This window comes from Columba livia, chromosome 15, assembly GCF_036013475.1.
Source record: "Columba livia isolate bColLiv1 breed racing homer chromosome 15, bColLiv1.pat.W.v2, whole genome shotgun sequence".
NCBI classification, from domain to species: Eukaryota; Metazoa; Chordata; class Aves; order Columbiformes; family Columbidae; genus Columba; species Columba livia.
The window spans coordinates 11274812-11302084 of record NC_088616.1 but is presented as its reverse complement, the minus strand read 5'-3'; the positions used below and the strand labels follow the sequence as shown (position 1 = coordinate 11302084).

The 27273-nt window shown below is 51.2% G+C and overlaps 1 protein-coding gene across 9 annotated transcripts in view; it reads left to right on the top strand.

Annotated features, from left to right (window-relative positions):
• TRAF7 (TNF receptor associated factor 7) overlaps positions 1–27273 on the top strand; it is a 31225-nt gene that overhangs the window by 1323 nt on the left and 2629 nt on the right. The window contains exons 1-18 of one of the 9 annotated variants that reach the window (XM_065031199.1): positions 1523–1773; positions 2736–2775; positions 9538–9656; positions 9852–9909; positions 11024–11115; positions 15388–15504; positions 16823–16915; positions 18480–18513; positions 19687–19870; positions 20534–20668; positions 21549–21766; positions 22359–22432; positions 23453–23501; positions 23751–23878; positions 24906–24988; positions 25403–25442; positions 25847–25963; positions 27085–27207. In XM_065031199.1, coding sequence (XP_064887271.1) covers positions 9576–9656; positions 9852–9909; positions 11024–11115; positions 15388–15504; positions 16823–16915; positions 18480–18513; positions 19687–19870; positions 20534–20668; positions 21549–21766; positions 22359–22432; positions 23453–23501; positions 23751–23878; positions 24906–24988; positions 25403–25442; positions 25847–25963; positions 27085–27207 — 1626 coding nt within the window. In that variant the 5' untranslated portion in view covers positions 1523–1773; positions 2736–2775; positions 9538–9575. Of the gene's footprint in view, positions 1–1480; positions 1792–2735; positions 2776–8815; positions 9078–9537; positions 9657–9851; positions 9910–11023; positions 11116–11871; positions 15080–15387; positions 15505–16822; positions 16916–18479; positions 18514–19686; positions 19871–20533; positions 20669–21548; positions 21767–22358; positions 22433–23452; positions 23502–23750; positions 23879–24905; positions 24989–25402; positions 25443–25846; positions 25964–27084; positions 27208–27273 lie in introns of those variants that run through there. The other 8 variants (XM_065031200.1, XM_065031202.1, XM_065031198.1 and 5 more) reach the window with 8 other exon arrangements.

The following is a 27273-nucleotide window of genomic DNA, read 5'->3' as shown; positions in this document are numbered from 1 at the left end:
CTCAGGCAGTTTGGTTCCCTGACCCGAGGGATTGCACGGTGATGCTCTGCAGTGTGAGAGCTGTGGGGTTGAGCCCACAGCTGCCATTCCTGCGGCAGCGCAGCCTCAGCTGCCCTTAAGCCACCTGTGAAGCACCACGGGTGAGTTTGTGTCCCCCGACTGAAGCTCCTGCAGCCAACCCTTCCCCTCCCGGGGCTCCACAAACACGACCCCCAGCTGGAGCTGCAGGGCGGCCCCTGCGGGCGCTGGGATGCGGCCGAGCTCCATGTGCCACTGTGCCCCGTTCCTTGTGCCGCTGAGCCTGGCTCCATGTGCCCGGCTCTGTGTGCTATTGTGCCCAGCTCCGTGTGCTGCCATGCCCTGCCTCAAGGGCTGCACATCCACCAGGGTCTGTCTGGAGCATCACTGAGTGTCCTGCAGTTTCAGCTGCTGCTCACCAGTTACTCACCCATGGGCTGAGCTTTCTTCTGTTCGGTGGGACCTTCCCAGCCCCTGCTGGCCATGACAGAGGCGCTTTCTGATCTGTGCTCCTACCTGCCTCACAGGGTGTCTTTACCAATCCCAGCTGTGTCAGGAGGAAGGCATTTGAGAGAATATCCTTTCAGCTTTCACTAACTCAATACTCAGATTACATGGACAAGTTCAGTCTGTCACAAGTCTTCCCTCCTGATTTTTGTGCCCTTTGTCTTCCCTTCCCTGGCTGCACTCCCTTGCCATGGGCACGATGAGGCACACATGGGCATGTCCCCGTGGGTTGGGGGACATATTGGCTGCCTGTGATGAGGTGGGCAGTTGTTCACAGGGGGACATGTCACCCTTCTTTCCAGCCCAGGAACTCTCCTGGGAGCCCAGGGCAGCAGCGCCCTGACTTACCCATTCGCAGGCTGCTCTGCTCTGCCTTTAGCTCAGCCTGAGTTCAGAGCTTCATCAGAATTACCTGGCTGCTTTTAATGAGTTGTAAAAACTGCAGGAAGGGTGTTGGGGGCTGGAGCGGGGCAGTGCCTGCTCCTGGGAGAGCCTCAGCGGGGGGAGCTCCTTCTCCTGTGTGGGTGGGTGTCCTGGCAGTAGAACCCCTGCTATCAGTGCTTGTCTTTCGGGTGAGCCCTGCTCACCAGTTCTGCCTTTTGTGGCAATTCTGAGTTAACTGGATTTCCCTGGATTGTCTCTACAAGCAACAACTGTGTTGCTGTTTGTCAGGCTGCGTGATATTCAGTATTATGGATAATTGGGGAACTATCTAAAAAGGGTGAGAAACTGAAACTCCCTTCAGAGAGAGTGATGGACTGTCCTGTCCCTGGAGATTCCTCCGATCAGAGGAATAAATCTGTGTGTGCTAAGAGAGTGGAGGTTTTTTCTGCACTAGACTAAAGCTCTTCAGTCTCAGAGCAGCCAGGGCAAAGCTGCGAGGCAGCACGGACATTGGCTGAGCTGTGGGATTTTCCAGCTGAATTTACATATCGCCCACTGCTCTGCATGCCTTTCTGTTTACATCACTTCAGAGCGATGCACACAGACACGCACACAGATAGCGGAAGAGACATTTTGACCGAGGAAAAGCCTGCCCACAGCTTAGGAACTCGGTCACGGTGGCGTCTTGCCGGGCTTTGCCGCTCCGTGCCAGCCTGGGCAGCCGGTGGTGAGTTTGCTCCGAGCTGAAACGTTCGCCAGGGCGCTGGATGTTGGGGCAGGGTTGTCAGCGTTCCCAGGAGGAGCTGAGCGAGTGAGAGAGGAACCGTTTTCGTACACGTCTAGATCTTCATGAAGAAGCGGGAGGTATCTGAAGTTTTAGAAGTGGGTACCTGTTGCCTGTCCAGCGAGCTGGGGCTGTGCTATGTTGATTTTTGTGACCCTTCAAAGTGACTTTTACAGGGATGTGTAGTGCTGGGCTGTGCAGCCACCCAGCAGATGTGCTCTGAGGTTGCTGCTGGTGCTTTCAGAAATGGGAAATCCTGAGTATTCTTCAGGTGAAGCTCTGAGCAAAGAGGCCAAGTTTGTGAGGAGAGGAGAGGAGAGGTGGCATCTCTGCCTCTCCTCAGTCATCGCGGCTCCAGCGCAGCTGCTGATAGTGCATTCAGGGAGAAATTTAGATCCGGCTTTCCCAGCGTGGTGTGGGGTGGTTGTGGGACACTGAGCGGTGCTTCTGTCTGAAAGCTGTCAGTAGATTTGCCAGGGTGGAAGTGTCCACAGCCACTGATTTCTTCAGGAATCAAGGGTTCTATGCTCATGTATCAAGGGGCAGGACATCACTAGTTGGATCCTGTTTTGCCAAGCTGACATTCCACCTGTCAGGCACTACAGTTGTCCCTGACTCAGTTGCCAGTGAACGCTCCCTAGCAGCGAGTGGAGCTGTTGTACGTTGTGCTCTCCTGCTTATTCTCAGTGGTGAAGTCCAAGGAAACTACAAAAATAATGTGAAGTAATGCAAAAAGTTTCTTCTGTCCCGAGGACTCATTACCCTTTAGGGAAAGCACCCAATACAAAAATGATTTCCCTTTCTGAACTGCATTTGCACAAAGGAATGACAGTGTTCAAACAGCTGTTGAATGTGCTCTCTCAGCTCTGTGGTCAAGTGAAGTGCTGGTAAAAGTAGCAGCAATTAGAAATATCACTTATTTTAATTGATGACAGCTCAGTACAATTATGGTCTCACTTTAAGTAGCTCAGAAAAGGTTTTATGACTTTCAATAGCAATGCAAGAGCTTGTAAACAATAAAAAGGCTCTTTCTGTTCCACAGAAGTGAAGACCCAGCAGATGGAAGTGCCATGCTCTTGTTGGTAAGGCTGAACTTCTGCTCACGTTTCATATTTTTCTAGCACTTACTGTGTCTCTCTGTATATGGGCCTGAGAGTGTCAGAAATGCCTCACCCCAGTTCTGCCTTCAGCAATTATGAAAATGGATTCTGTTCACGGAGAGCACATGAACCTGACCACTTTCTGCCATTTACCTCACACTTTCCCACCACTCAGAGTGGTTGGATTTGCAACTACATCCCGTTAATCATTTTATTTGTCAGTCCCTGAAGTCTCTCTGACTACACTGTGGTCTTCTTGAAGCCAAGACCAGAACTGCTACAGCACTCGGGAGACAAGTGCCTTGAGGTTTTATGTAGCACCCAAACCTCGTGGTTGTTATCCACAGCTTTTGTGATGCTGCTCAACATTTTGTTGGCTTGTTCATCTCCTGCTGCCCTCTGGGCTGAGAATTGCAGGTGTGTCCACAGAGCCTCCAGCAGCTCTATCCCAAGTTGCAGCTGCCAGGTCAGTGCCAAGTGTTCCACACACCTGTTTTATATCATTTCTCCCTGAATGCTTTGTTCAGCACTAATCTGCATAACAGCTCATCTGCAACCTTTCTATCTTCTCAGCTTTGTGAGGTTCCTCTTGAGTTCCTCACCATTAAGATGGTGTTTGACTTATCAAAAGAACTTTGTGTCATCTGCAAACTGGTGATTTCACTGCTCACTCTGTGTTTAATGTCTCCACCTATGACCATGAGCAAGCTTACTCAGCAGTGGTTCCTGGGGACCCTTGCGTGGTCTCCCCTAACCTGAGGAGTGACCACTGAGTTCCACCCTCTGCCTCCTGTCCTGGGACTGCCCGGAGAGGCGACTGTCTCTGTCATCTGGAGCTCACGCACGTTCTTATGGCTTGTGTTTTACAAGTCAGACTAGATACTGATAGTCCTTGTCACTGTGTTTTTTAAGCCCTGTTAGTGCAGTTCGCAAGCGTTTATGAAACAAGTGCTGTTTCCACCAGAGATGCTGACCAAGAAAGTCAGTATGGCTGTCACGGGGTTGTCTGTGTAGAATAGTTGGCATCTGAGCTGATGAATCTTGTCTCAGTTGTGCTTTGGGCTGAGATGTTCCCTTGCACGTCACTGTGGGCCTCTGAGTGTTGGTTCACAGATAAAGTGTGGGCAACACCTTGAAACTGCAGAAGGAGAAAGTGGCCTGAGCCCAGATGGGATCCACAAGCCCTGTCACCCCCCAGAAGAGCCCTGTCTGTGTGAGAGCCCACAGTGCAGCTTAGGAAGGGAGTGCAGCCCCCAAACCTGCACCCCCACTCCCGGCACCTGTCTTGTCCCCGTCCCACCGAGCTGTTGGAGTAGTTCCCTGCGCTTCAGCTGTTGTAAGAGCATTTCTTCCGTAATGGGCCAATACACTCAAGGGTGTGTAACCCTTCCCGGTCTGGCCGCAGTGTTGTAAGAGGAAGAAGAGTTTGTGTCTTGCGCCATAAATACCCAGGTTGTGAAATACGGAAACTCATGTCGCCGACAGGCTGCTCCCCGCTGGAGCAGGAGAACGCAGTGCTGGGAGCAGGATAACCCGGTGCTGGCCGTTCTCAGCCAGCCGCACCACATTGGCCTCGCTCTCCAGCAAACACTCCCACTGTAGGATTTTGCCAGCCCAGCAGTTTCTGCAGGGGTAAATCACCTGAAAGACGGCTTCAGTGAGCAGAGGGAGGAAAAAAAGAAGAACGAAGCAGATGTAGGACTTTACAGAGCTTTACGGGTTGTTGATTGCTTAAGATGGAGATGCTTAGATGTTTCTTGGCCAAAAGCCGCTGTGCCAGCTGCTTCTCAGTGGTGCCGAAGCCGCAGCCATGCCTGTGTCTCAGCCGGAGCACAAAGCCCAGTGTTGCCGTTGTGCCTGCAATAGAGCAACTGGCTGCAAATCAGAACCGGGCTTGTGGTGTGATCCCGGTGATGGGTGGGATACTCTGCCATCCCTCTCCTTGTGCCATGTCCTCCCTCAAAGCCTTGGCCTTGATCTTGAGGTTGGTTGTAAGGCTCTTTTGCTGAGTGTTGGGAATAGCCGAGGGGTGTGTGCATTCTGGGGGCTCAGAGGAGAACCTTATAGTACCAAACCGCTCCGTGGTGACTCTTCAGGGCAAGCCGAAGGATGAGCCAGGACAGTGATTTTGGGGGTGATTCCCCTGGCTCTGAGGTGCAGCCATGGGGTTGGCAGCAGCTTGGCACAGCCGGCAGGAATGGCCTCTGCAGTGGGGAGCAGGAGCGCTGCTGGCCCAGCCGCCTCCGCAGCTGCTGCTGGTTGGGCTTTTCCTTGCCTGGAGTACTGAATTAGGAATTTTAAGGCTTTTCTTCTCACTGAGTCTGAAAAGCCTGAGTTGATCCCCGTGGTGTGCAAATGCTGAAACCAAGCCCTTCCCCTCCCTCGCATCTGGTTACTATCAGCTGAGTGATCTAGCAAATTGCAGGTCTCCACAGCTTCCTTTTGCCAGGGTTGATTTTTTCCCTCAGTTTTGATTGGTTTTTTGTTTGTTTTCTGTAAAAAAACCACTGAAGTTTCGTGTTAAAATAATAATAAAAGTTAACTCCAGCCAAGGAGGGTCTGGATTGCGGTCTGGGCTCCCAAGCTAATCTCCAGACACGTGGGTCCACGTGTGCCTCTCCGGTTTAGGGGACAGCCCTGTGCTTGTGTGCTGCAGGGACTCACAAGTTCTTTCAAGAGTTCTTGTCTTTTCAGAGCCAGCAGAGCCTGTCCTCTCGCTGCAGGTGTCAGGGTGCCTCTTCAGCCTGTTTTGCTGTAAATCACAACCTGATCCTGTAGGGTCTTGGGCCAGAAAATCAGAAGAATGCTTCCAGCGTGTGGGCTCTGATCTGTTGCTCTGCAGAGCTGCTAAAGATGCTCAGGGGATTTCTAGAGACCCTTTTTGTTTGGTCGTCTGAGAAGAACTGAGTAGCCCAAAGCATTTTCTGATTTCCAGTAATTCTTAGTTTTTCTTTTAGGTCACACAGTGCACGTGTTTTGTAACGCAGAATATTTGATGCTTTCGCTGTGTTGTAGTCTGGATCTCCTCGGGACACGGTTCTGCTCGGAGCCTGCGGGATGGGAGCAGGAGCGGGAGCTGGTGTGGGGTGTTCTGGGCGGGGGGGACACCAGCCCACCAGGAGGGATCTCGTCCCCCGGTCTGGGGACACAGGACGGTGTAGCTGATAGGGATCAGATGCCGAGGTTCAGAGGTCTGGTAGGGGTTTTTGCAAGTGCTGTAGGAAACTGGTATTCATGTCTTTTCTGCCAGTTCTCTTCTGCCTCCTTTTAACATCTTTGATATCAGTTGAAAATGGCCTTTCCAGTACCTCTTGGAAGATTTATTGAGATGTGACGGAGCCATCAGAGGGTGCTCTAGAGAGTGTCTGCTCTGAAATGCTTCGTGTATACGGCAGTTGCAGAGATTTGGGCTGAAATCAGCTGTTCCTTTGGTGGTTGGTGTTGTGCAGTCGGGCTGATGTTCCACTCCACATTTTTTCCATCGCTCACATTCCTCTGGTGTCTGTTCGAAGTCCCCCGCAGGCTCGCTGCCCTGCTTGCAGGTGGGCTGCTCGGCCGAGCTGTACAGCGCAGGACATGCTTATAGCAATGAGTGGAAAACCCAGCACGTGTTCCCTTCCTCGCTTTGGATTTAACCAAGATCTGTTGAAGCTGGAAGGCGTTTTGCATGCATTTCAGTGGGATTTTGGGATGAGGTGACATGAGACGTGCCTCTCTAAGGGCTCTCGGCTGTTACGGGTTCTGTGACCTGTGGGTTGGCTACCTCTGAGCCGACACTCCGAGCCCGCACCACGTTTCCAAGGGTGTTATTTACAGGCTGACACTCGTGTTTGGCTGGCAGCCCCCAGCTCACTGAATACAGCAGTGACACTGTGTGTCACTGTTGAATGACATTACAAAACCACTCAACCTGTTAGCTGTCCTCATTCTTGTTTTTTCCTGTCTCTGTGCTCTGCGGTGAGCGTTTTCCCATTTCTTTTTTGCGTTTCCATCTGTTGTGTTTGAAGGCAATACATACCCTGAAAATGAGAGAAGGGTGAAGCTTCTGCTGCTGTCTCCATAGGATGCGCCTTCTCTCTTTCCACCTGGGACTGATCATTTACCCTCAAACGCAGTAGGAATATTTGATATGCCAGGTTCCCTTAATGCTGCTGTGGGACTGTACCTCTGGTCTTTTCTTGTGAGTAGAGCAAGACAGGGGGTGTTTGGGTGGATGCTGCTGAGGTTCTCTGAAGAAGGAATCATGAATTCATAGCCCTGAAAAGTGAGTCCCTCTATTCCTACCCTGCCATGGGAGGTGGAGGGTGCCCAGTCCCTGCTCCACAGGAGAAACTGGGGAGCCCGGATGTGTTGTTTGACAAGGGAACCTATAGAGCAGGGGAACTTCAGGGATACACACGTGTTATTGAGATAATGCAGCCTTGAGACATGAAATCCCAGGAAATGTGGCAGTTTGTCATCGCTCATGGCAGTACTTGCTTTACATTATTTATGAGCACTGCATTATCTGGAGGCCCCAGCTAAGGCAGAGACCTTTTATTCTTTTGCTAGATGCTGCACAAGTATCCAAAGATTCTTTAATCTTCAGGCTTTGCAGCCCAGGTATGCTGTGCAGAAGAGGTAAACTGAAAGAATAAAAGGCTCCCGATGGCCAGTGCCCAAGTTCTCGCTTGCTGGAGCCCAGCTTAAACTCGGCAGGTCTGCACCGTGCAGCAGCACAGTGCTGGTTCGTTCCTGCTGTTCTTGAGACAGCTCCAGCAACTCTGCTTACCGTCTCCTGAGGGATCTGGCATTTGCAAACAGCCAGCACAGTGCTTTCAAATGTGTGGAAAACATGATCCAGATCCCTGTTTTTCAGATGGTCTTGGGTTTGGTTTTGGAGTTTCTGTTTGGTTCTTTTTTGGTTTGGGTTTTGGAGGTTTTCCTTTGTTTTAGGCTAATGTCTTTAAAGAATTTAGACCCGAGAAGTGATTCCCTGGGCTGTGCTGCTGCAATCTGTCAGCCTGACAGTTGTCCGATCAAGGACTGCAGTGAGAAACACCAAGTGCTGATTCGGAGCATTGGCTGAGGGCAGACCCAGCATCACCTTTGCAGTGTTTAAAATGGGATTTGAGGACAGGACTGGCTGGGTGTGCTGGTGCTGGTGGGGGAGGCAGGAATGCTCGTGGGCTGGGACTGAGGGGGCCCTGGGCAAGTGCCGGGTCACAGCTCCACTGTGTGGTTGTGTCTCTCTGTGAGCCTCAGTTTTCCTTTCTGTAGAGAAATCAGCGTTGCTCTCCATAGTAAAGAGCTTGGTGATGTAGGACTTCTCACCCTCAGATAAGAGAAGACCAGTTGCTAGAAGCATCCACTTAACCTCCCAAGAGTTGGAAGTGTGAGCAGCGGGAGCCTGGCTGAACGCAGTGTCCGAGCTGGGGCCAGAACCAGACGCATCGGAAAGGGATGTTCTCAGGGACATGGTTTAGCTTGGCAGTGTTGGGTTAACAGTTGGACTCTATGATCTTAAAGGTCTTTTCCAACCAAAATGATTCTGTGATTGCAAGTATCTGTGGGGTGTTTCTTCCCAGGCACTCTTTGCTGGTGGCTGGCTCTTGTCCTGCAAAAAAGGGGTTTGGCTATGTCTGAGTTAAGCCATTTTTGGCCTGTCTGTCCTCACTGCAGATGTCTGTCTGGTTAGCCCTTGGACTCTGCTGCTCGCAGTGAGAGTGCTGAGACTTCACTGTGCCTTGGACAGAAAGGAGTCACTTAATCTGGGTCCTTCCTGAGCAGGTGGTTCCTGGGGTCCCCGTCCCCTTGGGCGGGCTGGGGCGGCCTGCGAGCACGACAGGACCTTCAGCTGCCAGCAGAGCCCAGTGCCCTGCTGGACCCATGTCTTCTCTGATGGAAGCTTCTGCTCAAGCCAGAATCGTCTCTGCACGATGGCAGAGAGGAGCTGCGGCTCCTCCCCGTGGTGTCCTGGCTCCGAAGGAGGCTCTTTGAGAGCATCTCGGCAGATTCGCTGGGACGACGGCAGAATTTTATGCTCTGAAGTCAGCATCAGGTTTCAACAGAGGTTAAAGAAAGTAAACTCCATGTGTTTCTGCAGATTATTATTGTGTAAGACTTGACTTTGCAAACTTGAACCTAGTGAAAAACTGCGTAAACAACAGAGGAAAAGGAATAAGCCCGTCTGCTGACTTCTGGGGGAAGAGGGTTTCTCTTTCTGGGTGATGATCAAGACTTTGCTGGTGGCTTCTGAGTAGAAACTGGGAGTGAGATCCAGAGTCACAAACATGTTACTCGAAGTAAGGTTTCTTTCATGGTTTCCTTGAATTCGTAGCTCAGACCGTGCTAGAAAGAACTCCTTTAATGCAAATATAACTACATCAACTGTTTTCTCTCTTTTTGAAAACACTGATGTATATCATGGCCAAGGGCATGCTGTCTTTCTCACAGTAGTCTCCTGAGAAGTCTTGTCTGCTATTAAAGCAGTTGTATACTTGTAAAAGCAGCTAATGGTTATGGGTATTTCAGTATTTAGGTGATTAAGGAGTTATTTTAAAAGATGATTGTATATTCATAAAATGCTGAACACTCATCCAGGAGTGATATGAAGGAACCTGTCCTTGCCACTTGCTTCTGAAAATCCAGATTTACATGAGTTTAGGTAAATACTTGGATGTAATCCTAGAAGAGAGTGTTCTCTGAGGCCAGGAAAATACACACAATGAATCTAATGCTCTTTCTGTCTGTCTTCTTCCCCAGAGCAAACTTCCCATGACTAACAAATGCTGGCCTAGATTATGAGCTCAAACAAGAACGCTCGCTACAATCGTTTCTCCAGTGGCACAACAAACATCACTACTTCCGAAAACACTAACGGGGTAAGGGCTGCTTCTTATGTTCTCATCCTGTCTTTTGAGAAAATGAAGATGCCCGTTGAAAATATGGTATTTTCTTGCCTCTTAAAAATCCACAGATAAAAGTTGGGAATATATATGTATATTTTTTCATCAGTTTGGGAAAGTTTGCGGGGGCTGCAGTGATACACATTGACCTTCAGTTTGTCAATATTTCAGACAAGAATGGAAACAACTTTTGGGCCAGCCTACTCTGCTGTGACGACCATCACAAAGCGTGAGTGTATTTTGTGTGTAGAGCTTCTCCCAAAGCACTGGGTGTGGTTCCTGCCAGGTTTGTTGTTTTACAAATGATAAAGCTGTTGGGAGAATCACCGTGTTCATTACTGACAGGTGCCGAGGTGCAGTTTTTGGTATTGTGCAGCCTGAGTGTTATTTAATCGTGGCACCTGATCAGCAGGCATGATGGAAATGAGCACTCACAGAAATTTTCTCCCATTAGGCAGATTTAACAGGACTGCTGGGAAGCTCTTGCTGGAATTAGGATAGTACAACAGGGTTTGATAGAGAGCTCACTCCCAAATCTTATTTATCCCTATGACTTCTCATGCAATCATTACCAGTGCAGAAAATTCCCGTCTTCACTCTCTGCCTGAGTCACCCTGGACACTTTGGTAAAAGCCCCATGGCTGTTTTTAACTCACACTGGAAGGGGTGCAATTGAACCTGCTCGTTTGAAATTCTTGTGCTTTGCTCCTCAAAGCCCAGCAGGTGAGGAGTCTGAGCCTGGCACGTGCTGTGAATGTAGGAAGAGGTCTGGTTTCATTTCGGAATAAAAATATCCTGCTTTACTAAAGATAAACTGTGGCACTTGACACTGGTTTAGATAAGGAAACGAACATCTGCCTGGGGGAAATGTTTGGATTACATTTGTACAGGATTCTGGACTCTAGACGTTTTTGGGCTACTGAATATTTACATTCAAAATTTTATGTAAGTCAGTAATAGGACCTTTATACAAATAACTCCAATTTAATTTAGCCTGCTTCCCTTGTGCCACAAGAATATCCAGACCTCCCTTGATCGAAGCGTTTTTTCTTGGTTACTGAAATACGTAGGAGTATAAGGTTTCCTTTTAATAGTATTTTTAACCTATGGACCTGGTGGAATATTATCTGTGCTCTTTTCTGGGCAAGCCACCTTCAAAGGGACGCATACATTTCAGCAAGCGATCAGAGATCTGCACTGGTGTGTCCAGGCCAAGAACTGGAGCTGGGGAATCCCCAGTCTTTTCCTTTTTCAAGGAACACTGACGGCTACAGAGACTGCCCTGTAGCTCAGCAATGTTACTGAGGAGCCTAAAAGCCTTTTTAATTTCTTTTTCTTTAAAGCTGACGGGACCAATACTTTTAAACAGCATCGTCGGACCCCGTCCTCCTCCAGCACACTCACCTACTCCCCACGAGATGAGGACGACGGCATGGTAGGTGTTGGCAGGACCGCCCCAGCTGACTGGCTTAGCTGGTTAAATGTCAAACAAGAGGTGTCTGATGCTCCTTGGCTGGCCTTGCCATTCCACAACGCTGTGTTGTATTGGAGGCAGGTGCCTGCACCAAAAGCAGGACCAGCCGCAGCATTTCCTCTCTGCTCCCAGGGCTGGTGCAGGGGGAGGTGGAGGCTGTTCCATAGCCCAGGAGCTCCAAATCCCCCAAGCCTCCTTAGTACCTGCCTCTTGATGTTGAGCAGAGAGCTCTGGGTCTCCTGAGCTGGGGGGAAAACAGAGCTGCTGTCACAGTGTCCTGTGGGGAGAAAACAGAGCTGCTGTCACTATGTCCAAGGTGTGACCGAGGCTGGGCAGTGGCCTGTGGGATGGACCATCAGCAGCACAGCTGGCCCTGCAGTTAGGACTAGAAAATTCATTCCTCTTTCTACCTCCAGATGGGGCTTCTGACCGCAGGGAGCAGGTTTGAAAGCTGCAAAACCAGGATGTCGGACACCACAGACTCTGCTCAGCTCCTTGGGGTTAATTACGTTAGCGGGGGCTTCTCGTACAAAACATTCCCACGTCTCACGATATCTTTACAGAAAAGCACTTCCCAGTTTTGTATCCAGCTATCTCATTCATCATGCTCACTTTTGAGTAATTTCTTTTTGGAGAATTTAGTGATCGAACAGGCCTCAGGGTTAGCTGGTTAAAGAGAAATTAAATCAGTTGAATCAATTAAATCAAGAAGAGCAACAGGGAAGCAAACCTCTGTGAATGGACAGGCAGCTCTGAGGCCTTGATCTTCTCCTGTCCCTGGTGCTCCAGCCACATCTCATAACCAAAACCTCCCATTTAGGTTTAAGTCTGTGAATAGTGGACTCCAAATTAAGTCAGTTGTTGTAAACTTGGTCGGGTTACAAGACCCAGGTCCCAAGCCAGGGATAAATGGATCACTGCTGCTGCGGAATTAGGCACTAGCAGAGACCAGGGTCAGCAACAGGATGAAGCTACACCTCTTAAAATAAATTTGACACCAGATTGCAAAGAGCTTTATTGTCAGCATCCTATAAAGTTCCTTCTGTTGCTCAGAGATCTTGCTGTGTTTTATGTGAGCATGTGTTTGTTTTTTCACAAAGTCCTTTGAACGTTTGCCGGGTGTCCTTGGCAAACGCAGCTCTCCATCACACTGCTGACCCCGTGGCGCTGGGCTGCTGCTGCAGGAACTGATCCCGTGGGCTCAGGCTGTGCTCCCTGTGCCCTTTTCACGAGCTGTGCAGGGCTCACAGGGCACAGGTGGCGATTTTTCCAGAGGAGCGAGGGGTGCTGTGGACACGACATTTGGCCATTTCTGATGGAGAAGCTTCCTGACTCCTCTGAAAACTACAGTGTGGCAAATTGCAGTGTGCAGCCAAGAGTAAGACAGATCTCTGCTAGGATCTGGCCTCAGTCCTCTTGAACAGCCTCAGACATCTTCCCCAGAGGGCTAAATATTATTAAGCAAAAAGAGCAAGAGGATTAACAAGTGGTTCAGGAAGCAGCCTACAGGCCCAGGTGTCTCCAAACCATAGCCCTGCTCTGCCTGCTGCTCTAGACAAACTCTCACTGACCCTTAGGAAACTTCCTTTGCTTTTTCAGGAAATAATTCCCTTCCTCATGGCTAAGTTTTCCCATCTCCAGAAGCTGCCAAGGGCTTCTCAGCTGTCAGAGAGACAGCTGGAGACAAGTTAGAGCCCTCCTGTGCCCTCCACTGCCCCTTTTTCTTTCTTTTTAAAGCTTCTGTTAATGAAACCCAAAGCAGAGCAGCATGCTCTGTGTGCAAGGCAGGGGCTATTGAGCGGCTGCTGTTATTTTTCCGCAAACAATGCGGCAGGTTCCCAGCCTTGCTGTGCTGACGGGAGCAAGAATGAGGACTGTATGGAGCCTTCACGTGGAGGCTGCTCTTGCAGCTGATGTGTTGGGAACTGCACCTAGAGGTGACAGCTTAGAATTCAGCCGAATGTGTGCTAATGGATGAAGAGCTGACTGGCTGTGCCACCTTGGCCCTGTGCCAGGGCCTGGTGCTCCTTGGCTTTGGTTGTATATGTCCCCCAACCTGGGCAGATGCCCTCAGGGTGGGGGTCCTGCAGTCCCCATGCTTTGTTATTCTCTTTGCAGGAGCACCCCGCAGTCCATCCCCTTGTGCTGGCTGCTCTATGCACAACTAAGTGCTGCAAAGCTCAGTCTAAAGAGCCAGGCTAGGAGTGGGAAGCAGTGCAGTGACTAACCCTGTGGAGCTGAGGTCTCTTGCATCTCAGCCTTTTTTGCTTGACAAAATGTCACCACAGCCTGCATGGAGTGACCTTTCTCAGCACATCAGCTTCCCTCCTATGTGCTTGAGCCCAGCCAGGACATGGGGACCTGAGCCCACAGTGCTGCACAAGCCTGGCCGGCCAGGCTGTGTCTCAGCCCTCGGCCTCCCTGAAGTGCCCTTGGGCTGCAGCCCCCTCCTCTCCACTGGTGACCCACGCAGGATGTTGCTCTTGATAAAGCTGCCTCCCTGCAGTGCCTGCCTTCGCTGCCCTGATCTCTGCGTCGCCTCCAGAATGGGAATTACACAGTTATTCTTGTTATTTTAATAACTTCTGTTACCAGTGGAGGAAAACAGTAGAATTAATGGATACACATAAAAGTGATTTACCTTGTTATAACCATCCCTCCTCAAGGTTTACATATTTAGCCAATAAATAAGCCTTCTTTAAGAAAAAGAGCTTTATGCCTTGACTTCTAAGCAGATGCAGCGTTTGTGAGCTCCTGGGATCCAAGTCTCATAAAAACAAAGCAGCCAGAGCAGTGTGAAGAACCAGCAGGACCCTGGTCTGCTCCTCCTCTGCAGCCCAGCCAGGACCGCTTGGGCTGTGCTGTGGTCTGTCTCTGGGGAAGGCAGCAGCCTCTGAAACTTGTCTTATATCTTTAATTCCTGAATTTCCTGATGGCCCCACTGGCCTCTTACATTGCTTTTGTTTGTTGTTGGGTGTGATGTCACACGCTTTCACCCAGGGCAAGCACACAAAGTGCAGCTTGGGAGGTTCAGAGGAAAAAATGTTGTGTTCACGCAGTAGCGCAGTCTCATCCCTGCAGCTTTCCCTGACCCAGCTGTGCGGGGCAGGACTGACATGGCCTGGGGGCAGAGGAGTTCCTGTCCAGGCAGCGGGGCCGTCACCCCCATAGCTCCCTCCAGCCAGTGCTTATGGAAGTTTGCATGGATATAGGCGACGCTCAAGCCAGGTGTAAGCGTGATATGTGCAGGCATAGGTGTGATATGTGCAGGCGTAGGTGTGATAAGTGCAGGTGCAGGCAGCCTGGGCGTTGATCATCTCTTGATGCCAAGCATCTGAAGCTTGCAGCTTTATTCTGGCCCCGTCTTTGTCAGCCCATCCATTCCACTCCTTGCTTCCACTCCTTGTTAGTTGCTTCTCTGCACCCTTCCCAGTGCTCCAGCAGCAGCTCTTCCAGAGGAACCCAGCAGCCGCTGTTCTAGACCCCCAAATCCAATCACCCCATTGTCCGAAGAGCCTCCGGTTTCACTTTGACATCAAACTGCATCTTGGCTACGTGCTGGTCATTGATATTCCACCCTTGGAGATGTGTCGCTGGTTAATATTCCAGCGGCAGCATTCCCACAAAGCCAATCCCAAGGCCGCCGTAACCGGTGGGATTTTTCTTGATTGGTGCAAACGATGTCCACTGAGCTCTGCCCTCCCGAGCAGGAAGCGACAAAGCCACTCTGTTACCGAATTGAATAGAAGGAAGTCTCCACACTTACGCAAAGAAATTTGGCAGAAGTTAGATAGCGAGTGAAACAACAAGTGCTGCTGCAGAGATTATAGCAATGGCAGGAGCTGGTCGCTGTCTTTGGGGGAGACTTACAGAGCTTTCTGTGAAGGATTAATTCTTCCAAATCATTGCTTTGTGGGTGCACACGGTGAGTATACAAATGAATGCACCTTGGAGAAAGTTATGTGCTTGGAATGTAGATGTCAGCGTGATTTAGTGCATTAGACGGGAACGGTGCCTGCCCTGTCCCTGAGCGCGGTGCGGGGTCCCGGCTGCAGGACGGGCACACGGCAGCAAGACGCTGCTTCTGGGGCTGCTCAGGGCAGCTGGGCGGGAACAAATGGAGCTGCTGAGATCCGTGGAGCAGGGGGACTGAACTTGAAGTCTCTGTGTGTAGGGTTTTGGAGGGAGGGGATTTATTTGCAATAACAAGGGCTGTCTTTTGTCTCTCTGAAGCCTCCAATCAGCACCCCACGCCGCTCTGACTCCGCTATCTCCGTCCGTTCATTACACTCCGAGTCCAACATGTCCTTGCGCTCAACATTCTCACTCCATGAGGAAGAGGAGGAGCCAGTAGGTATTTGGGATTGTCTGAAGGCGCAGTATTAGGAAGTTGAGTGTCAAAAGAGTAACTTAGTGGACTCTTGTGAGTACATGGATCTACCACGGGCACATTGTCATGATATCTGGCAACTAGAAGCCTGGCTGTCAGGACACCTGCTTTTAATTTTCTTTCCACCACTGACTTCGGCAAGTTACTTTGCCTCCTTGTGTACCATTTCCCCGTATGTAAAGAAGGGACAATGGTGAGGCTTTTCTGCTTCTCGGAAAAACTGTAAGTCTTTGCGAAGTCGTGTGTGATTCCATGGCTCTGCTGCAGCACAGCAGGGGGTGCAGGGCTTTAGGCTGCTGGTGTAGCCCCAGGCAGCAAGGCTTATACAATTCCCCACTGATTCAGAGCCCCATCCTGCATTTGGGGCTGCATGGCACCCCTCTGACTTGATTGTAAGTGCCAGGTGGGTGCATGGGATTGTCCATATGAGACTCTTGTTGCGGGGGGACACTTTAAAGCTGAGCTTAGCTTGTGACCTGCTAACTAACCCCAGACTGGATGCATAAAAGGTCAGGCAGCGTTTTGCCACAGATCTGGGACAAAAGCATGTGTTTTGTATTTAGGAACCCAGGGGGTTGTGTTTGCAGTTCTGAGCACAGCACAGGATGAAAAGACAGACCGAACTGCAGTGATTGATTCAAAAGGCTCTGAAACGTGAAGCCCTGCTCTGGTGTGGAGCGGAGAGCTGCTCATCTCAAGGAGGACGTGCTCAGACCCCATGCTCCGGTAGTCTTAGCTGGTAAACAAAACCGGAGAGATCAGCCCATTGAGGCAGAAACAATATTGTTTCTGCTTCATAAGGGAATGAAAGAGCCCTTCCTTCAGGATGTTTCAAAAATACAAGAAGGCAAGCTGTTCTAAAACTGCTTTTAAACTTCAGGCTTAGTATGGGGGACATTTTTGACAACGTGTTGTTGAGTCCAGTCAAGAAAAAGGTACCAGGCAGCGCAGCTCACCTGGTGACTTGTCACTGGCAAAGGAATTGGTCTGAGCAGTTTGCTGTCAGGTCCTGATCCTGCGCATGCTGGTGGCACCCGGGTTGTGATGAGCTGAGGGTCTCCAGCCATTGCCAAGTTCATTCTTCCCCTGCCTCTTACATACTGGAGGTCAGCATATCCAGACAAAAGTTTATTATGAGATAATGAAATTACTAGTGTGCTCTGTGCCCCTGGCTCCCCAAGGCTCACCGCTGAAGAGTTTTGTTCCTTCTGCAGAGCTGGAGACTCTTGCATTTGGACTAATCCCTGTGCTCTGTCTGTCCCTTTCTCTCCTCTTCAGGAACCCTTGGTTTTTGCTGAACAACCGTCTGTGAAGCTGTGCTGCCAACTGTGCTGTAGTGTGTTTAAGGATCCAGTTATCACAACCTGTGGGGTAAGGCACTATTCTTCCTAATCCTGAGCATGGGCTTCACAGATGTCCTATGTGCCTTATAGCCAAGCTTAGTGAAGCCTGGGGCTTGCTTAAAATTGGGCTGCTTTTCCCAGGCGAGTTGTACTGTCAGCCTCCCCATCCTCACCACGTTGTGTCTCCTTAGTGTGGCCTCAGTGAAGTCTAAAACCCCTTGTTCCCTGTCACAACAGGCTCTGCACCACGCTACTGCCCCCCAGGTACCCCAGGAACAGCCGTTCTGCAGTTGTGAAGTGTTTCTTATAAAACAAGAATGGTGTGAAGCTTCATTTAGTTAATGCTTGCAAAGGGATTTGAGATCCCCTAATAAAAGGCACAGAGTATTATGAATATTCTTCTATATTCCATTTTACTGGGATTTAATAGAAACTGTATATTATTTCTGATTCTGTGCTACATGCGGAGAAAGATGGCTTTGTGACAGGCTCGCTAATGCTTCTGACGTGCTTCTGATTGCTGGGATGGAGCTGTAGCAAGAAAAGCAGAGAACAGGATTGCTTATTGCAGTGGGGTGCTATGCCCAAAGGTGCTGGAAGTTGGTGCAATTTCGCTGCACCATTTCAGTAATCAGCTCTTCGTGGAGACGCTGAGGTTTACTGGTTAGCACGGAAAAACAAAAGCGTGCTGCAGGAAGCAGCCTGGCTTCATTTGCTGCCCTGCGTTGGCAGTTCTGAGAGAGCAGTGTGCAGCTGTGCAGGGCAGGAAGGGCCACAGGAGCAGATCACAGCTCTGAAGAGGGACCTGCAGCGCTGCTGTCAAGCGCTGGCCCTGCGGTGGAGTAACGGGGCTGAGGAGGCTCCAGGGAACCCATGGGGCAAGTTCAAGACCAGTAAAATGCTGCAGCCTTTGTTCTTCCCTTTATATTCGTTAACACGTTAGATTGAGTTTCCTACTTTGTCAAGTTAAATTGTTGCCCGTACATTTCTGCTGTGGGAACACAGAGATAGGGAGCTGTTTCAAGTGGCAAAATTTACAGTGCATTTAATGGGCCGACAAACCAGCTGTCCCATCCACCTGTCAGCAGGAGAGCTTTGACTACATTAGAAGAGCTACAGAAGGATATATGTGTTGGGCTGACTGGCCAAGGACAAGGCCAGACTGGTGCTCTGTCCCTTGAGGACTTCTCAGGGAAATGAGAGGAATGATACGGACTGAGTGGGGGTGAGGAAGGGAAGCCCCCTGCAGACTTAGAGGGTAGGACTGTCAGAGTGAGGCAGAGCGTGTCTGTGGCTTTGGCTTGTGCTGTGATCACATCCTCATCCTGAACAGGGCAGAACCCTCCAAGCTCAAACCATGCGCTTAATACTTCTCCAGACAGGACCTGTGTTGCACTCTGCTGCCTGAGCAAGCAGCTGGTTTTTGCCCTGTGGCGCAGACTCCGGAGCACGCTGAGCTGTAAAACAGGCAGAACAGCTGCTGAGCTGTGCCACAGGCTGTAGTATCTCCCACCTTTCCCATCGTTAGCCACAGGGAACAATTTGTCCGATATTGTTTACGCTGACACTGCTGTTCCTCTTTGTCTCCACAGCACACATTTTGTAGAAGATGTGCCTTAACATCTGGTGAGTACAGAACTGTTCTTGTGTGCTGCAGCCAAAACACTGTTATTTTCTGGTTTGTTTGCTTTCACTTAAAAAGAAACCCGCAGAAAGATGTCTGAAGGGCTTAAAGCAAGCTGTCAGTCCCAGGCTGGGGCTGGGACACGGGTGGCTGTGCAACTCGAGCTCTGACGGTTCTCACTGTAGCATGGGCATTGAAGGGCTGGGCCCGGCTCCTGGGCACAGGATGTTCTCAAATCCTGGAGTATGCGGTGGATAATCCCAGGATAATACATCTCTCGCCCAGAGCTGTCCCATTGGTTTCAGACAGAAAGCTTTCTGTGGCTGCTTGGCTAATGGACAGGGGAGCCATGTTTGGCAGAGACCCATCCAACCCCTCCTCTCCATCCCCTCTGCACCAGCGCTCTGGCTGCTGAGCCCAGGCACAGGAGCACATGGAACTACTCAGGCTCCCCCAGCTCTTCCAGAATCCTGCTGGAGCCCAAGTGTCTGGCTGCTGGCCTGGCCTAACCAGCCCTCGCTTGCATTGGACTCTGTGCTACCGAAAATACTTTATTTGGCACGAGCCTGTGCCCCTCTTGGAAAGCTGTTGTTCAGCGCAAAGCCAAGCCATTGGTATTACCAGAACAGCGAGCCCTGAGGAGGCTCCCTGGGGAGTCCAGCAGAACAGCAGCTTGTGTTTGCCTTAAGGTATCTGCCTTCCACATATGAGGGGTCCCTCTGCTTTGTGCACTAACCCTCTGTCACCATGTTGTGCTGTGTCTATCTCAACCAATAGATGTGTAGCAAAAGGCTTTGCAGTTGCAATGCTGAGTTGCTCCGTTTTGCTCTGGAGCTGAGCCCTGGGCCTGGGTAGGGAACAGGTTGTGTACAGGGATCTGCTGGTCTGTGGTCGCTGCCTGGGAATACTCTCACACCAGCAAGCACAAGGTAGTCTAATTAGTGTGGCCTTCTTTCGCTGGCAGCTAGCTCAAATTATCATGGATTAACATAAACTGTGACTTTTCACCAAGCCCCAGGACAAACCAGAGGTAGTGACTTGCAGACCTTGTGTGAATGTTCATGGGTTCCATTGCCACCCACCTGGGATCTGCCCGTCTTGGCCAGAGAAGGCAAAACAAATCTGTGGTGTCTCAGCCCTTGCTGACTCTATCTCTTTCGCTTCCCACCCGGCAGAGAAGTGCCCCGTGGACAACGCCAAACTGACCGTCGTGGTGAACAACATTGCGGTGGCTGAGCAGATCGGGGAGCTCTTCATCCACTGCAAGTACGGCTGCCGGCCCGCAGCCAGCAGCAAGCCTGCTGCATTCGAGGTGGATCCCCGGGGCTGCCCCTTCACGATTAAACTGAGTGCCAGGAAGTAAGTGGCTTGTTACCCATGTGCAGCCTCTCTGGGGAAGGGCTTCCACTGCCAGAAATCTGCTGTTGGATCTGAACTGCCCTGCAGCTCCTGCTAGTGGTGTGGGAATGGGCAGGGTCACTTGAGGGGACAGTTCTTCCCACTGTGTCTCTGGATGATGGCATGTGGGCTGGTCTCAGGGAATGGATGCTGTTCCCTGCCCAGCTCACCTGAGTGTCTCAGCGTCAGGCCACTGTGAAAGCAGCCACCTCACATCTGGGATGAAACACTGGGGCTATGGCCAAGAAGAGACCGTGGGATTCTTTCTCAAGAGGCGTTATTTTAGTTATGTCCTAGAAATATGAAATCTATCTCCTTCCCCATCCTAAATGTGTTCACTGTCTTCCCTACCACCTCACCATTGCTTGTTGTTGAGAGCTGCCTGAAGGCTCAGCCAATCAGCTGCAGAAGTAGATGTTCCTTGCATAAATGTGGCCCATTATTACTCTCAACTTCCTGGCCAAATGAGAATTTAAAGCTGTAGTTGCAGTCTTAGAGCAGGAGGCTTTTGATCACCTGACAGCCTCACAGGGCTGGCTTGCTCCTTTCCTGATGATCTCTGTTGTTTCCATTAATTTTTGCTTATCGCTGATTTTCCCTCCTTTTGCCTCTCTCCATGGGCAGAGATCATGAAAGCAGCTGTGATTACAGGCCGGTTCGCTGCCCCAATAACCCCAGCTGCCCACCTCTGCTGAAAATGAACCTGGAGGCACATCTGAAAGAGTGCGAGCACATAAAGTGTCCCCACTCCAAATACGGGTAAGGAGCTGATGCTTTCTAGTGGAAAGGATGCATTGAGCTCATGTCTGAGCTGCTTTTTGGCCACTACAGCCTCGAGATGGCCCCATGAACTCTGAGCAGCTCTCCTGAGTGCTGTGCACTGGCCTGAGACTGAGCTCAGGCTTGCAGAATGAGCTGCAAGGCTTATGTTGAGAACAGGCGGGTCAGTGAGCCCTGGTCTCGGCTGAGGAGGAGGAAGGTGAGGTGCATGGGCAGGAGAACTACCTGGAGAGAGTCAGAGCAATGGCTGTGGCCAGAGCCGAGCAGTAGGGAGGATGAGGACAAGAGTAATGCAGGCACCACAGCCACGTCTTTCAAAGCAGCCCCTCTCCCATGGCAAGGGATGTGCTGATCAGCCTCGGAGGGCTGTCACCTGAGCAGGCGTGCAGCCCGAGCTGGGGTCCCTGCAGGGCGCACAGCTGAGGTTGCTGCTGCAGGAAGAGATGTCTTGGCAGCAGAGCAAGGCACGTGCTGGCAGAGCAACCCTGACTGCTCACCACAGCCCCAAGTCAGCAGCTGCTGACATCAGCTGCTGTTTTTTCCATTGGTTTTGATGGCTTTTCAATTGGACTCCTGATGAGCACACAAACTGACACCACATTTTTCTTGCCCAAGATCTGCTTTTCCTTGCAACTACCTAGACAGACAGACAGACAGTTCAGTTTGGGGCCCATGCCATGGCTAAAGCTGTGCGGCCTCTGTGTTGCCGTGTTGCCTGCAGCCAGCAGGATGCTGAACCGTGGTACCGCTCTGCTCCTGATCCCCACATGGGGCTCAAACCTCACTCTGCAGAGCCATTGGAGTCAGGAGGTCGCTGGTGTGAGCCCCACTCCAGCCAGCCTCTGCCTTCCCCTTGCAGGTGTACGTTCATAGGAAATCAAGACACTTATGAGACCCACTTGGAGACGTGCAAGTTCGAGGGGCTGAAGGAGTTCCTGCAGCAGACAGATGATCGCTTCCATGAGATGCAGGTGGCGATGGCCCAGAAGGACCAGGAAATTGCCTTCCTGCGCTCCATGCTGGGGAAGCTCTCAGAGAAGATCGACCAGCTGGAGAAGAACCTGGAGCTTAAGTTTGGTGAGTCTACACCAGATGAACTCAGTGGTTTGAGCTGTGGGGTCAATGCAGCTCTTTGTTAGGATGGTGCGTTGCAGGATTTATTCCATGTTTAAAACTGGTGCTGAGCAGGCTTCAGGAGGTTCAGATGTTTCTTGCAGAGGAACAAATAGGGGTTCCAATGACTTCTCTGCTGACAGAACATCATGGGACCTAATCCTGCTATCACCAATCACAAGGCAAGTCCTAGCAATGTCTGCAGACAGCTACCACCTTTCTCCCATTACGTTTTCCTGTGCAGTCCATGAGCACAGGCCACCATAAAAATCAGCAAGTTGAATAGCCAACAATGCAACCATCCTGGAGTGAGCAGTGGTTCTTGGACACCTTTGCTGTGCCCAGCCCTGTCTCACCTCTGAAATTTGCTGCATCTTCAACATCTGAGTACAATTTGCATTTGAGCAGCAACCACCCTCCTCCTTTATCCTGCTGCTAACAGCAGTGGGTTCTCCCGCCTAGTTCAGAGGTTTGGTGGCAGCGGATGTCCTCTGCCTGTTCCCCTGGATGCTGTCACCGACTCTGCAGTGACTCTGGGTCTGTCCATCTTTCGCAGATGTGCTGGACGAGAACCAGAGCAAGCTGAGCGAGGACCTGATGGAGTTCCGCAGGGACGCGTCCATGCTGAATGTGAGGAGGGGGCCGGGCCCTGGGGTGGAGCAGGGATTACGTGTCGTTAACTGCTGGTTCTGCTACTAGTTAGGCCTCTCTTTGGGGTTCCCTTCTGCCTGTTGACTCTGCTCACCCCAGCTTTGGGTTGCTTTTCCTGCAGCTGGGGTCTGGGTGAAGGTTTCCTCGAGGCTGAGTTAAATGCAGCTCAGAGAGCACATTCCAGTCACTGCACCTGAGCTGCTGTTTTAACTGGTTCCGCTGCCTTTTCTCAGCCTGTTGCTGCTCCTCTTGAAATGTGTTAGCAGAGAAAAGGACCCCTGCAGAAACGGGAAAGCCCTCTGCTCCAATGCTTGGGCACTCCTGGACCTTTTATACCAGCCAGGGATAGGATCCCCTTCTCCCTGCCTGCAGAGAAAGCAGGACGATGAGCAGATCCCTGTGAACAAGCTGGGAGTCAGAGCTGTCTCATGATTTTGGACATTATTCAAGCCCTGATGTTAGACAGACATTCCTCCCTCGTCCAGGCAGACTGCGTCCCACTGGATGTATTGACCAGGAGCTGCTCACCCTGCTTTTAAGCGTTGTAATGAAGAGGATCCCATGGATAGAGTAGGGACTGGGCTGTGGATGACACTGCAAAGAGGCCTTCCAGTTCTCCAGTAAGGTGGGCTGCAAGAGCCCAGCTGAACAAGCAGTCCCTATAACCATTTGGGTTATTTTTAGCTGTCTGGTGAAAGGCAGAACAAGGACAGTATATTCTGAAAAGGTATTTCTGTGCCTGCCTGAATACTGAGGAGTTTAGTGCAGGTCTGAGATGCTGTTAGAGCCTCGTGGTCTCTGGAGGGAGGTGACAGAGGGATGTACGAGTGCAGTCCTAGAGCAGGAGACCTCTGGTCAGGGAATGCATCAGCGGGTGCCTGCACCGATCCAAAGGCAGGAGTGGTTTTAGCCATGGAGGGGACAGTTTTAGAGCTGTGCCCAGAAGGACAGACTGGTCTCAATGGTGCTGTGGCTCATACAACACATTCTGTTTTTCAGGATGAACTCTCCCACATTAATGCTCGACTCAACATGGGCATCCTGGGATGTGAGTATGCACCTGGTTTTCATCCTCTGGGGCTGGGTTGGGGTTGGTGGCCCAGCGAGCCCTTTCAGGCACAGTCACAGTTGTCTCTGGGTGCAGCAGCAATTTGTTCATGGGGTCACTGCTGCTGCAGGAAGGAAATACTGGAGTGAGAGTTTGCCAGGTGCACAAGGAGCTCTGTCTCCTCCAATCTCCCCGGGACACGGCACAGCTCCATGCTCCCCTTTCTCACCTGCCCTCTTGTTTCCACAGCCTACGATCCTCAGCAGATCTTCAAGTGCAAGGGGACCTTTGTGGGACACCAGGGCCCTGTCTGGTGTTTGTGTGTTTACTCCATAGGAGATTTGCTCTTCAGTGGCTCTTCAGACAAAACCATTAAGGTAAGAGCTTTGCCTCTTCTGGGGATCTTCGGCATTCATAAATGTGCTTCAGGTGGCACAGAAACTGAGTTGCAGTTTGCAGCGTGGGGGAATGTCACTTCCCAAAGGTTCTCCCAAAGAATCTTAAATGATTCTTTGCAATTATAGTTGGGCAAAATTCTCTGTTATGTAGTAGTGAAACCAAGAGACTATAGTGGTTTTTGCGAAGCCCTGATTAGAATCTCATTCCTGCGGCTCCTGGGTTTGCTTTATATGGTGTGTAGGACATCCAAACCTATTTCGGCTTCTGACTTTATTTTCCCTTGTTATAAAAAAACTTAGAAAAAAACCCACATTTTTCCCTGATCAAATGTGTCCTTTTTCCATTTTATGGCATGTTTGTTTTCCTTTGTCCTGTTTCCAGTAACTCAAACTGACAGCCTTGCTCCAGTGTGAGCTAAACAACAGTTCCCAATGTCACCATGTTGGCTGCCGGTGGCTGGGGAGCCAGAGAGCAGAGCTTTGCTGTAGCTTTTTTGAGCGATAGCAAGAGCCACATGGAAGAAAATAGACATTGCTGTACTTTATTGAAAGCAAACAGCTTTCTCCACTGTCCTGGCTGCTCTGGGCACCACTTTCCCTCACTTGGAGAGCCGTGTGTGCTCAGTTTGGAGAACCCTGCAGCGGCAGCAGAGGCTTTGCAGTGCCACCAGTGCCATGGGATGGGCTGGGAGTTGCTAAAGCAGGAGCCTGAGAGCAGCTTCTTGGGTTCAGTGTGTGGTGTTGGCCTGGGCTGCGAAAGGTGGCAAGGGGGAGACTGCTGCATGCCGCTGTGCAGTGTCATTAACTTCAACCTGACCCTTTGCAGGAACTTTCCTTTCCTAGACAAGCTTATCTCTGCCTGGGGGCCAGGAAGGCAGGTGCCCAGGTGACAGACAGCCTGTTTCCGCATTTCACTGCTTTTGTGGCTTTGCTGACATCCTGCCTGGGTCCCCAGCTGCTCTGTCTGCCGGCCTGTGACCTTCTGCTGACTTGTGTTTCCTGTTAGGTGTGGGATACCTGTACCACATACAAGTGCCAAAAGACCTTGGAGGGTCACGATGGAATTGTACTGGCTCTCTGTATCCAGGGGTGAGTGGAGAGGGACCCTTCGTGCAGGAGAGAGGGGGAAAGGCACCGTGGCTCCTCATCACACCCTCACAATTCCTGTCCTCAGTCCTGCACATGCCAACGTTGCGCACAAGAGGCACATCTTGCCTCCTTGCTCTGTAAAAATGGACAAAGTGTGTATCTCCTCGGCCTGCCCTGCTGTTCTGGCTCCCTTCCCTGCTCACAGCAGGGTGCCTGCCATCCTGCTTGAAGGGCCAATCCTGCCCAGCCTCCCCATGAGACCTGGGCTCCGCTCCTGGGTTTGCTGTGTTTAGTCTTGGCTCAGTGGGGCTGTGGGCCTGCAGCCCCTGGCCCAGCACGGTGCCCGGGAACGAGCTGGGACCCCGTGCTTGCTCTCCCGTGCTGACCTCCTTTTGTTTTCTGGTGCCGTTACAGGAACAAGCTGTACAGCGGCTCTGCTGACTGCACCATCATTGTGAGTACCCAGGACCTCTGCTCTGCTTGGGATGTCAGATCAGGGGCCATCCCCAGGTTGCTGCAGAGCAGGGACCTGCATCCTTTTTTCTATAAGGCTCTTCAGCTGCCAGTGGTGTCAGACTGATAACCCATGTGTGCTTTATCCGCTGCCTTCAGCCAGTGTCCCCATGGGTTGGATTTGGGTGTTCCTGCAGGCTGGATTTCCCTCTCACTGCTCCTGCATGGGGAGCAGGAGGCTGGTGCGCTGAGCTGGGGCAGGGGGATCACTCCTGATTGCCCAAGCGCCTTGTCCTGCCTGGTTTTGCTTATGTGCGATTTCCTGCCTGCAGAGGCAAAGGGGAAGGGCTGCAGCACAGGGGGCTGGCCCCTGCCCCTCACGGGCACTCTTCTGCTCCTTTGCAGGTCTGGGATATCCAAAACCTGCAGAAAGTGAACACGATCCGAGCACACGACAATCCTGTTTGCACTTTGGTCTCCTCGCATAACATGCTGTTCAGCGGCTCTCTCAAAGCCATCAAGGTAGAGCTCTGGGTTGGCTCCTCTTGGTCTGTTTGGGGACCGATGCTACAAACCGTCAGGCAGCAGTGTGTGGATGGGAAGCAAGTGGCGGTTTGGGCTGTAGTTGACCTTGGTGTGACGCTCTCCTGAGCCACGCAGAGAAGCGCAGCTGCACAGAGCAGTCAGCACTGCAGAGGTTTAGCCCATGCTCTGTGCTGAAGTCAAAGATGTTCCGCAACCTGTCGGAAAAAGCAACTTTTGTTTCTTCTAACTCTGTAAAGCTGAGGCTGCAGGTGGAGCAGCCTGGTCCTCATGCCCCCTCAGACCGTGGAGAATTGTATCTGGGGTCCAGAATTGTCTGGGGGTTCGGGCCGACTGTTTTTGAAAGCCCCTCCAAAGGATCTTGAATCTGCATTCTTTGCCTAAAGCATGCAGAACTCAGGGAACAGCTTTGCAAGTTGCCCTTTAAAGCCTTGGCTCGATTCCCTTGGCTCAGTTTCCAGCTCCTGGTGAGACGGCTTATGGGACCGTCCATCTGGAAGAGGACGCATGCTCTTTTCTTTAGCTGAGACCTGGAGTGATTCAGCTGTCAAGAGCACACTGGGGGCTGGAGGAGCAGAGGGATGGCACTAAGCAGAAGGAGAACTTGGGGCCTTTTGTTTTTGTTGTCCCCAACCACTTTGTGCCAGATGAGCTGTACAGGAATGGTGAGGTGAGATCTGTCGGTCCCTGTGGGCTGGGGGTTTCGGCCACAGTTTCCCAGAAGCTGTGGGATGGAACTTTGTGGGACAGACTGGCAGTGCAAGTCCAGAGCCATTCTTACTGTAGATTGGTTCAGGTTTTTCATCCCATGGCTCTGCTGGGGAAGGGTCTCTGGCAGTGATCATGTAGGCTCCAAGTGAGCTCTCCCAGGCCCTTGGGGAAGATGTCTACTCAGCACAGTTATTGTGTGTTTTATCTGCAAGTCAGTGGGTTCAGGTGATTCCCATGGAGCAGGAGGGCAAGCACAAGATTGCCCTTCGTGAACTGGTTGGGTCTTGTACTGTGTGGGCAGCACCCAGAGCCCGTGTCTGACCTGTTCTGCCCCATCACTGCCCAGTCCCACCGAGACTCCTTTGTGTGTGTGTTCGTGCTTTCCGCAGGTCTGGGATATTGTAGGTACCGAACTCAAGCTGAAGAAGGAGCTGACAGGTCTAAATCACTGGGTGCGAGCGCTGGTGGCTTCTCAAAACTATCTCTACAGCGGATCTTACCAGACGATCAAGGTGGGACCCTGAGGCTCACGGCAACTGTGAGCCACCGACTCTGCCTGTGCCCCTGTGTATCTGTGT